The sequence below is a fragment of the Myotis myotis genome, unplaced genomic scaffold (assembly GCF_014108235.1).
Source record: "Myotis myotis isolate mMyoMyo1 unplaced genomic scaffold, mMyoMyo1.p scaffold_m19_p_69, whole genome shotgun sequence".
Lineage (NCBI taxonomy): Eukaryota > Metazoa > Chordata > Mammalia > Chiroptera > Vespertilionidae > Myotis > Myotis myotis.
The window spans coordinates 201,477-213,343 of record NW_023416378.1 but is presented as its reverse complement, the minus strand read 5'-3'; the positions used below and the strand labels follow the sequence as shown (position 1 = coordinate 213,343).

Sequence of the window (11,867 nt, the reverse complement as noted above, 5' to 3'; positions counted from 1 at the left end):
CCTGTTTCCAAAAAGTGCAGCCACCAACAGACACCAAGACAATGCCAGGGCCTCCTGGCTCCGTGTGGATCCGGAAGCAGAGCTCATGCACTGCCTATGGTAAGGGGGGAGCTCCCTGCCCTCCCTCTCCCTGCCTCCCGGCACCATCCGGGGCTCCAGCCCACCTGGAGTTGGTGCCCAGGTTCTGCCCACTCTGAGAGTCAGTGCCAGCCCAGCTGTCTCCTGCGAGCTTGCAGCACTTTCAAAGGCAGAAGCCCGGCTGGGGGAGTGGGCTGAGCCCCACCTTCTGTGCTCCCCAAGGGAGGAATGCCCCAGCTCAGGGACCTAGGGGCTGGGGCTTCCAGCTCGATTTCCCCGGGGGCAGAGCTGGCACTGGCAAGGAGTCATAGGAGCCATTTCCACACCACGGGCACTCTAGAGCAGCGGTCGCCAACCGGTGGCCCATGAGGTCCAAAAGGTTGGCCACTGCAGCTCTAGAAAGCATAGTAGGAGGGTAGCAGCCCCAGCAGGCGAGGCCTTCAACCGCCCAGAGGCAGTCAGGGTGGGACTGGTTCTCAGTTTCCCCATAAACGAAGGTACTGTGGTGACCTGGCTCTAAGGCTCCTCGCGGCCCCTGGGCAGGCTGGGAGCCACATGGAGTGGGGAGAGGAAGGAGCCCTCACCTGGCCCAGGAGGAGGTAGCCGCCCCCAAGCAGGATCAGGATGTGGCCCAGTAGCTGCAGGGAGTTTCCCACTGTCCCCTTCATGGGGAGGAAGGCCTGTGAGGAGACACTCAGGTAGGATCTAGGGTCCCCTCCCAATGGCCCACCCTCCGAGCGCCAGAGCTGAGGACCCACTCTGAGCCTGAGCTGTGGAGCGGCCCCTCCCCTCGGAGCAGCAGCGGGAACCTGGGCTCGGGGCAGGCCCGCTGGATTCTAGTCCACCGTGCGGAGCAGTTGTGAGGGGGAATCGGAAGCCAGGCTGCCCGTTCAGATCCCATCTCCACACTTACAGCCTGCGTGAGCCTGCGTGAGTTATTACCCCTCTGTCCCGCCCTTCCCTCCACTGTAAATGGGGACAGTGGTTCATCTCAGAGGGTTGTTGTGAAATTGAATTAAAGTGAATACAAGTCAATCACTCAGACTCTTTCTCACATATGGTGAGTGTTAACTCCTGCGGAGCTGGCACCCACTGGTCCGGCTGGGAAGCTCTGGCCAGCAGTCAGAGCCTCAGCACAGAGCGGGGGCTGGGGGTGGGGGTGTCCTAGTCCCAGCTTCTTCCAGGGCCATTTCCAGGAGCCTCCCCAGGGTATGCCCCCGCCCCTCCCCAGCCTTGCCTTTTCCAGGGCAGGCTCGCAGTAGACCACAGCGGTGAAGATGAGCATGTAGGTCAAGAAACACAGGAAGTTGAAGAAGAACCTGGGCCTGAGCAGGTCCCATTTCGCCTGCAGCAGTTGGTTCAGCGGCTCCAAAACCACCATTTGGTATCGGTGCTGGGGTGGGAATGTGAGCGCCAGGGGACATTCAGCAGGTGTGCACAGGGGCCTACTCATGGGCTCAGTGCAAGGGCTGAGGGAACGGAGAGGATAGGAGAGGAAAGGATGGGGAACCCCGCTTGACCCCACCCACCGGCCTCCACCCCACCCTCCTGACTAGGGAGTGGCCAAGGGCCTCTCCTGTCCAGAGCAGGTGGGACTGGCGGGTGGGATGAGTGTGGGGTCAGGACCTGCAGCCACACCCCACTGGCCAGCAGACAGCCCGGGTGGGGAGCTTGCAGGGAGCTGTCTGCAGGGCGGGCTCACCGGGCTCCGGCAGTGAAAGGCGATGATCTCCAGTACCGAGTTCTCCTCACAGCTGTCCACAGAGGCCATGTCATACAGTGACACCCGGACCGGCCCGTAGCACCACTCAGTGAACTTCCGGGAAAGGCACTGGTACGGTCCCGAGAACTCTCGCTGCAGGATGTGCCTGAAAATCTGCAGGATGGATCACCTGAGCTTGGCCCTCTTGGCCACCTCCCAGCGTGACTGGGAGTCCGGGAAGTATTCTGTCTGCAGAACTGCGGCTGCCGTGCACACGCCCTGTACACATGGTCCTTGTATGTACAAACGCCCAGAAAGGGTCACTAACCAGAGCAGATTAAGATACAATTTGGTGTCCTGGCTGGTGTGCCCAGTGGTAGAGCATCAGTCCACGCACCGAAGGGTCTCAGGTTTGATTCCTGGTCAAGAGCATGTACCTGGGTTGCAGATTTGATCTCTACCCCTGATCAGGGTGTGTGTGGGAGGCAACCAATGTGTCTCTCCCACATCAATGTCTCTCTCTCTCTCTCTCTATCTCTCTCCTCCCTCCCCTCTCTTTCACTCTTGCTAATAGTCAATGGGGGAAAAATCCTCATTCCTCTGGTGAGGATAAAAAAAAAAGAGAGAAAAATTTGGTTTCACAAATGAGAAATGGGGAAAGGAAGGGGCCGATGGGGGAGCAGCATCTACAGGCCACACAGCACCACACAACCATGCCTCCAGGCACCAAAGGGAGGACCCCACACCTGGAGCTTGGCGGGCAGAAATAAAATAGCAAAAGTTCTACTCATGTTTACATCTATCTTAGCCTTTAAAAGTGCCTGTGTTCTAAGCTCTCTCAGGATTTTGTAAGCTACACGGTGTCAGCCATGAAGCCAGCCCTGACAATCGTGAGAACTGGTAAGCACTTTGGAACAAAGGTAGAGCTGGATCATGTTTACTCTTTATACCAAAACTAGAAGCCTGGTGCACAAAATTTATAATTTATGCACTCCCTCAGCCCAGCATGCACCCTCGAATGGTCTGGGAGCCCTGCGATCAATTTCCCCAAAAACATAGGCCCCGCCCACCCCACCAGGGCTCCACGATGGATCACTCCCACAGAGGGAGGCCCCACCCACCCACCACACCACACAGGCCTGGGCCTCACTCTGCAGGGCAATCATGGGGCAATGGCCGGACCCCTGACCAATTGCATTCCACCCGCCTTCGCTGGCCTGGCACCAGTGGGTGTCATAGTATGGTTGTCCAGACGGTCGTTCCACTGTTCGGCCATTCAGTTGATTTGCATATTACACTTTTATTATTATAGATGACTTCAAAGTTGTAGGCATAGCCCTAGTGGGTTTGGCTCAGTGGATAGAGCATTGACCTGTGGTCTGAAGGGTCCCAGGTTTGATTCCAGTCAAGGGCACTTAAAAAAAAAGTTGTAGGCAATGAAAGTGAAACTGCAGCCCTAGCCTGTTTGGCTCAATGAATATAGCATCAGACTGGGGACTGAAGGTTCCAGGTTCAATTCCAGTCAAAGGCACATGCCTGGGTTGCAGGCTGGATCCCCAGTGTGAGACATGCAAGAAGCAGCCAATCAATGATTCTCTCCCACCATTGATGTTTCCATCTCTCCCTCTCTCTTCTCTGATTTCAATAAAAACATTTTTTTAAGAAAAAAGAAAGTGAAACTGCAAGAAACTGGGAGAAAATAAGGATGTGGAATACACCCACACAAGGTTATAGATAACAGTAGAGGCCCGGTGCACGAATTCGTGCACTGGCGAGGTCCCTTAGCCTGGCCTGCGGGGATCTGGCCAAAACCGGCTCTCCAACATCCCTGAAGGGTCACGGATTGTGAGAGGGCACAGGCCAGGCTAAGGGACCCCACTGGTGCACAATCAGGGCCAAGGAGGAACTGCAGGAGGACTCCAGGGCATGTCCAGCCCATCTCGCCCAGTCCCAATCTGCAAGACCTTAGCAGCAAGCTAACCTAGTGGTCAGAGCATCTTCCTCCTGGTGGTCAGTGAGCATCATAGCGACCAGTCAAATGGTGGAAGGAACAGTTGGACACTTAGCATATTAGGCTTTTATGATATAGGATGACCTTGCGGGAGGATTAAACCCTAAAGGAAAGGATAATTACAACTTGTAAAGTTAGAAATGTGGCAATTCTGTGTGGCAAAGCACCATAAAAATTTTTATTTAATGTTGATCTGGGAGAAAATTTTGCAACTGTGAGAGTAAATAAAATGCTAATTGTTCAGTATAAAGGACACTACCAACCCAGGTAAAGAAAACCCAAGAGCAAGTCTAATGGCAGAATAGGAAAGGACATGAATAGATTGTCTCCTAATCAAGAAACCCAAATGACTTTTGTTGTTGTTGTTAATCCTCACCTGAGGATAGTTTTCCATTGATTTTTAGGGAGAATGGAAGGGAGGGTGAGAGACAGAGAGAGAGAGAAGCATCGATGTGAGAGACATACATTGGGTGGAGGATGGAGCCTGCAACTGAGGTACATGCCCTTGACCGGAATCGAACCCAATACCCTTCAGGCCATGGGCTGACACTCTCATCCACTGAGCCAAACCAGCTAGGGCCCAAATGACTTTTTTAAAAAAAATGCCTGTGATTTACTGAAGCCAATGTCACCCCAATAAATTCAATAAAAACTAAAAATAAAATGGGGAAAATCCCTGTGCTTTATAATGTAATATATTGGTTCAGAAGTTAGATATAGTTCTCAATAAACACACATGGTAGAGGTGCGTGCTGAACTGTTCTTAAGAACAGGAGTGTTCAGTTGAAAAATGGGGAAACCATTGCCTTCCACCACCTCCTCAGCCTCTTTCTGCTTCCTGGGCCGTGGGGGGGGGGGGGGGGGGCAGCCACTCACCTCCATTTTGCCCTCCTGGGCAGCCAGCTTCAGGGGTGTAAGGCCCTGCCTGTTGGGGATGTCCTCGAGCCGCAGCGAGGGGCAGAGGCTGGCCCCAGCCTGGAGGAGCCTGTCGTACATGTGGGTCACCAGAGCGCTGTTCTCAGCCGAGTTGTCTGCAATCATCACCAGCGCGTGCAGGACCGTGTTGCCCAGCGAGTCGGCAGCCTGCAGGCTGGCAGGCTGGTGCTGGTTCTCCAGGAGGTAGGCCACCACATCCCACTGATTGGTGCAGACCGCCAGCGAGAGGGGCAGCTCACCTGGGGGCCAAGGGGCAGCGCTCACCGCCTACTCTTCACACTCCCTGGACAGAGGCCAGGCCTCGTGGAGGCCGGCCAGGCACCCGGGGAAAGGATGAAGCACTGGCCCGAGGTTCCGGCCCCGCTGAGGGAGGCTGTGCCTTCTGTGAACACTGGTGACGGCAGCTGTACCCGTTCTGACACAGGGAGAGGGACCAACCGCTGCCATCGGGAGCAGCACCGGGCCAGCCACCAGGGTTCCCACCTTCCCTGCCTCTTCCTCTCCTTCAGCAGGGCCCAGGCCCGCTGCTGCCTGACGGAGATGCCCTTCAGCCAGGCCCTGTCTGGTTGACTCCGGCCACATGCCAGTTCTAGCAGCCATCCCCAGCCCTGGCCCCGCTGGGGGATGTGGCCAGACAAGGACAAACATCTCTTAAGACTAACTGCTCCTGCAGGCAGCCTGGGGGTTGGCAGCATTGGCCTCAGGGTTAGATAGAGCTGGTTTTATGGGCGGGCTCTACCACCCATTAACCTTGTGCCACCCCGCTCCGCCCACCAGGCCTCGCTTTAATCAAGACTCCTCACCAAAATAAAAGCAAGTGCCTTGGCTTTTCCTCTGGAAGAAGCGGCCGCAGGCCCGGGCATGCACGTCGGCACCGTTCTCCACCAGCAGCCGCACGCACTGCAGGCTCCTCTTCTCGATGGCGATGTGCAGGGCGCTGTGGCCTCGGTAGTACTCGTCTGTGCACTGGGCGTTGACCAGAGGCCTGGGGTTGCCCGAGTCCCGGTCGATCTGCAGCAGCGGCAGGATGCAGGCATTGGCTCCATCCCGAAGGTTCAGCACGGCCTTCATCAGGCACGTCTTCCCGGTGGAGCCCTCTGTGGGAGGAGGGGAGGGCAAGGGGCACGAGGGTGCTCAGACCTGGAGCAGCTGGGCCCAGTGCCAAAACGCCCCTCGGGAGGACAGATGCCACACGCGGCTGGTGGGAGCCAGCCTTGATGCTGGGGATTACGGCCCGGGGATACCGTTTCTGCCCTAGAAATTGTTTTCAGACATAATTTGTCACACGTGCAGCGTTGTCTGTGCAATAACATTGGCACAGCGCTTGTGAAGTGGCTTTCCCGCTTAATGGCTCTGTCTCCTCAGTCAGGTCACTTGGCCTCTCTCAAGCTCAGTTTTCCTGGAAGTGGGGATGTTCCCAGGTTGTTGTAAGGATCAAACGGAATTATATGCAAAATGCTCAGCACACAGGGGGCCTGGCACACCATGTGGAGGCCAAAAACTACAAACAACCTAAACGACCATCAGTAAGAAATGAGTTAATGACATTATGGTACGGCTACAAAACGGAAAACTGCAGTTGTCAAGTGACTAAGTCAGAGGTATATATACTGAAGTGGAAAGTGCTACAAGATGTAGTAAGCAGGGGGGAAGCACATTACAAATGAGTGTATATACATGACCTCATCTATGTAAATATACACCTAACATATTTTAAAAATAAGTTTTTATTAATTTTTTTTTTTTTAGAGAGAAGAGGAAGGAAAAGGGAGAGGGAAAGAGAGAGACAAACATTGATTGGCTGCCTCCTGCACACCCCCTACTAAGGATCAAGCCCACAACCCTGGCATGTGCCCAGACTGGGATTCGAACCTGTGAACTCTCAGTGCATGGGACCACTTCAACCAACTGAGCCCCATTGGCCAGGGCCACATAACATATTTAAACAGTTTGAAAAGATGTATCCCAAACCATCGACAGGGGTCCAGGACCACAGACATTTAACCCTCAGATTTATACATTTCATCGCTATTTTAATCTTCTAGAACACACAAGTTATCTTTCTAATTAGCCCCAAATAATAAAGATATTTAGATTTGGGGTAAAGAATGCTCTGAGATGGGTGAAGTATATGATATGTGTATTATCTATAAATATAAACGCCTAATGTGCAAATTGTCCCCGAGGGAATTCGACTGGGAGACCAATCGCTAACTCTGATGTGTGCTGAACATCAGGGGGTGGCACAAAAAGAAGGAAAAGGCCCTGGCCAGCAGCTGGCAGCTGGGAAAGGAGGCCCTGGCCAGCAGCCAGAAGGCCCTGATCAGCCCTGATCGCTGGCCAGGCCTAGGGATCCTACCTGTGCATGAATTTCGTGCACTGGGCTTCTAGTCCTATATAATAAAACCCTAATATGCAAATTGACTGAATGGCAGAATGACCGGTTGCTATGACGTGCAGTGACCACCAAGGGGCAGACGCTCAATGCAGGAGCTGCCCCCTGGTAGTCAGTGTGCTCCCATAGGGGGAGCACCACTCAGTCAGAAGCCAGGCTTTCAGCTGGCAAGCGCAGTGCCGGTGGCATGAGCCTCTCCCACCTCCACTGCAGGTGGGCGGTAAGGAGTGAGGGGTCCTGGACTGCAAGAGGGCACAGGCCGGGCTGAGGGATGCCCCCCGCCACGTCCCCCCCCTCCCCAGTGCACAAATCTTGGGCACTGGGCCTCTAGTGTCTCAATAATGCTATTATTTAAAAAGATCAAAGAAAGAAGGAAGGAAGGGAAAGAGAGAGAGAGAGAGACAGAGAGAAAGAGGAAGCATTGAGGATGCCCACAAGTACCCATGCACCTGGGTGCCAGTGGGGTGGTGGGAAGTGGTGGGCACAGCCATGATAGGGAGGTAAGTAGAGCCCTTGGCTCTGTCAGCAGGGCCCCCTGCTGCCATTCCAGCAGGAGAGTCTGCTGCTAAGAACACTCCCCTTAAAAAATAAAAATTACAAAGGACAAGGAAACCCACACCCCTTGTCTTCTCCTGACCATGGTCAAGACCCACCAGCCAGCACAGTCCCAGCACAGCGACGGACACGGGCTCTGCGAAGGGCAGGCCTACCTGTGTACTCTGAGTCGGTGAGGTACTTGCTGGTAGCGCGAAGGTACTTCAGTAGCCCCGCCAGGTCCTCGGGGACACCCCGGGCAGCGGCGCTGAAGAGCCGGTCACGGTCAAAGCGGTTTAGGTCCAGCTGGCTGCAAGAATGTGGTTTGTGACTGATGCTGTGAAAGAGCCACGCCCCCAGAAGGAGCTCGGCCCTGGGAGCCCTTGCAGGAAGCCCTGTGAGCACTGCATGCCGGTAACCATGAGAGCCTCCTTCCCAGAGCAAACCGGGAGACCCCGGAGCCAGAGCCCAGGAGCGGGGGTGGGGCTGCCTGGAGAGGGGGCCAGAACCCAGGTCTGTGGCTCCAGGCATCACAGCTGTTCCCAGCATCGGTCCTTGTCATTTGCAAGGTGCCTGGATGATCTCTCAACAGGCTCACTATCCCACAGGGTGGGTCTCGGCATAGGGACTTGTTGTGGTCCCTGAGCTAGAGTCAGGTCAAGACAGGGCTGCAGGAGGTGCCCGCTGACCATCAGGGCTGAGTGCCTCGCTGGCCTTTACAAAGGGATCAAGGAAAGTCCCTCCTCCTCTGAGAAACCATGTTTGGACAAGTAATGCAGTATCTGCACTCACTTCAGCCTGGGGGTCAGGAATCACTACCTTCTCTTTTAGACAGACAAGGCAATACAGTAACTTCCCCAGTCACATGATGCAGAGCCCAGGGCTCCCCCGGGGCCTGTCTAACCAACTCCAGCCCCTGACTCACAACCCCAGAGAGATTCTAGGCTGGCAGACAGCGGTTTCTCAGAGACACGTGGGCCCAGCACCGGAGCCGAGCAGATGCTCACTGGAGTCCTGCTGAGAAGCCACACTTCCGGGAAGGGCCCCAGAAGGGCCTTATAATCTTCAGAATCTCACAGTGTCTGCTGACAGGAAAGGGAAGGACTGCCCCTCCTGGACTCATCACTATTCACAGAGACAAGCTTATCCTTGGGACCCCTGGCACCATGACCAGCAGATATGAAGGGACAGACAAAGGGACTATTACACTTTGGGGACCCTCAGCTCCTAGCTTCACAACTCTCATAGAATGGGCCAACCAAGTGATGGCTGGGTACTGAAGAGTGAGGGGATTGTTGGGATCAGTTGTGTTTTAAGTCATAGCCACATGACTGAGAGGGCCAGACCGCCTCCTCCACACCAGGAAGCTGCACTTCTGCCTCTCCTGGCCAGACACACCATCATCTGCCCACAGAGCACGTGCCCACATGACCAAGGGCTCTGCAACTGACTAGGGAGCCCTGCGGGGAGCCTAGACAGGGGAAGTGTCTATTTGGACAAAGTACTTCCTTTCTCAGGGTGACATCACAGTCTTAGGGTAGGAAACCCCTCAGGGGCACAGATTGAGATACCAAAGGGCATCGCAGGGCCCATTCTGACTGTCAGGCTGGTTACCCAGCTCCCAAAAGCCTCGTGCGCAGCCTCTCCTGTCTGGGTTTGCATCTGTTTGTGGGCCTCCAGCACAGGCAGCATGGGGGCTCTGGGCTGGGAGGCAGGGCTGGAGGTCGCGTCCCAGGCACGAGGAGGAAGGAGGAGCCTTCCCTGGCAGAGTCCCACCTGGACCACGGAGTGTCTCCTGGTCAGACCTTGTATGTCAGACACCACACTGGGGGGATGCCAGATGCACCCCCAGCCCCTGCAGGGCTAGAAGAGTCAGTCCTGGCAGGTGGGCTCTCATGCAGTCTGAACTGATACAGATCACAGGAAACTCAAAGTGAAGGTGGTCCCAGCAGAAGCCCACCATCCACAATCTGAGTCCACACCCCTTGGTCGACAGGCTCAGCCTTGGTGCAGAATCGTCTTTGACTCCCTCCCCTGCTACCATCCATCAGAGGGGCCATGACAGGGTGGGGGCCAGGCATAAACTGGGGGGTGCAAGGGTCAGTTGAGCACTTGGAGCTGGAAGAGAATGTCCCTTTAAAGAAGAACATGACCTCAGAAGGCTGAAGGCCAAGAATAGAGAAGGTTCTGGAAGGGGCCATCCCAGAGAGCAGAGCAGAGGTCAGCCTGTCAGGACCAGGAGCTGTCACAGTCAGACTGAGGACCCCACAGGCTGTGGGGAAGGGGCACCGAGTGCTCTGCTGGAAGTGAGGGACCCCGAGCTGCACCCCCATTTGCTGCCTTACCTGGCACCTGTTCTCATTGGGAGTTTCACTTTGATCAGAGGGGCGTGGTTCCTGTCCTCGGGCACATAGGGTGAGTCCATGGGTGTCAGCTCATCCCCAAGGCCCCGCTGTCCTGTGTCCACATCAGCTCCATCTTCCCAGACTCTATCATAGGTCCCCAGCCTGAAAGCAGGGGTTCCGGAGGCGGAAGCCATCCTGGGGGTGGCGACCCAGCGGGAACCTCTGTGGAGAGAGATGTCAGGGGCCCCGCCTGCCTCTGCCCAGGGAGGGGTAGGCATCTGGCTGGGCTGCAGACAGAGGGGTTTAGACGCTGAGTACACCCACCCACATGGATGGGGGTGGGGCTGCAAGGAAGGAAGGAGGAGAGGAAGGGAAATTCTGGTGTGAGGATGGCGGTGCCCTCAGAGAGGGGGGAATAGGACCCAACAGGGCTGCCTCTTTGCCGCTGTCCCACGGGAAGGGGCTGTGGTGTCCCTGACTTTCCCTCCAGGACTTCCTGATGTGGAGGCCACAGCCCCTGGCCTGGCGGTAGCAAGCGTTTGCATCACCAGCACAGCCCTCTATGCACAGTCTGTCCAGCGGGAGTCACCGCAGATGAAGGTGCAGTAGCGCGGTGGGTGGGGGGGCGCTCATCTCTCACCACGGAAGGGGCGCTGGCGGGGGCGCGGGGGGGGGGGGGTGGAGGTGGCGGGGTGGAAACCCTGCATCTGCTGCCAGGACAGCTGCAGCTCTAAAGTGAAGTGACTTCCCCAAGGTCGCAGCTGTGGCCGAGCCTGGCGACACCGCCTCCAGCCTGACGCTCCTCTTTCGTCCCCAACATCGCGGGCCGCCTGCCCCACCGCTGAAGGCACCGAGAGCCCCTCTGTGCGCCGCAGGCTCTCGGGACTCCAGAGGGGGGGACCCTCAGGCTGCCCGGAGCCCTTGGCCGGCAGCCTGCCCGCGCTGGCGGAAGGTCTGCCCCCGCCTCCTGCCCTGTCCGGGAGGAGCAGAGTGAGAGACCTAAGGGGACCGCGGGGGGCGCAGGGGGGCACAGGTGAGCAGAGGGAAGAGGGGGGGGATCTGCGGGAGGAGGAGAAGGTCGAGCGCCGGGGCCTCTCCCTCCCGCTCCGGCTCCCACAGAAACAGGGCGCGGGGGGCGCAGGGACCGCACTGGATGCCTCCACATGCGGTTTTGACGCACCACCTTTCTGCCCGCCCCGGGCTGCTTCTGGGGACAGACCCACCCAGCCTGGTCGAGGTCTGGCCCCGCCCCCACCCCCAACCTCCGCAGCAACAGTTGGGGTCCAGCCCCGCCCCGCCGGAGCCCCCCGGTCCCGCAGGGAAGGCCGGAGCCCCCGCTCCAGAAGGAGGGAGCGCGCCCAGCAGAGCCCCGTTTGGGCCTGGAGAAGCAAGAAGCCCATCGGGGCCCCCGCCCCATCATTCGCTGTCAGGTCTGGGGACCCCGGCATGGTCCCCCTATTTACCCCGCAGGCTGAGCCGGTGCTGCCAGGAGCGGGCGGCGGAGAAAGTGAAGCCGGAGGCTGACAGCCGGGCGGGCGCGACACCCAAAGCTCGGGCTGCAGCCGGCAGGGGCTCCCGGGCTCTCCCACCCTCAGCCCGCGCGCCCGCTGCAAGGTGGAATCGGGGGTGCTCTCTCCCGTCAGGGCCGGGGGACATCAGGGACTGACTTTATGGACCACTGGCCACACCCCGTGAGGACACGCCCTGCGCCCGCCCCACCCGCTGCCTGGGCACTGGCACTGCTGGCGGCGTGGGGGGAGCAGGGGCAGCCCTGGAGCGCAGGGCGCGGGCGCCAGTGGGGAGCCTTGCCCACTACACCGCACCTCCCCTCCCCTTCCTCGCCACGGGCCTCCTGACAGCCGCGTG

The 11,867-nt window shown here is 57.4% G+C and overlaps 1 protein-coding gene across 1 annotated transcript; it reads right to left on the bottom strand.

Moving 5' to 3' along the window:
• Positions 1-222: 222 nt before the first annotated feature.
• LOC118659688 (transient receptor potential cation channel subfamily V member 2-like) lies at positions 223-11,654 on the bottom strand. The gene is made up of 8 exons (XM_036315948.1): positions 11,465-11,654; positions 10,002-10,223; positions 7,833-7,966; positions 5,531-5,824; positions 4,668-4,966; positions 1,781-1,954; positions 1,316-1,471; positions 223-758 (listed from the first exon to the last, which is right to left on the bottom strand). The coding sequence occupies exons 2-8, from the start codon at positions 10,193-10,195 to the stop codon at positions 555-557; spliced, it is 1,455 nt and encodes a 484-aa protein (XP_036171841.1). The 5' UTR covers positions 10,196-10,223; positions 11,465-11,654; the 3' UTR covers positions 223-554.
• Positions 11,655-11,867: the final 213 nt, after the last annotated feature.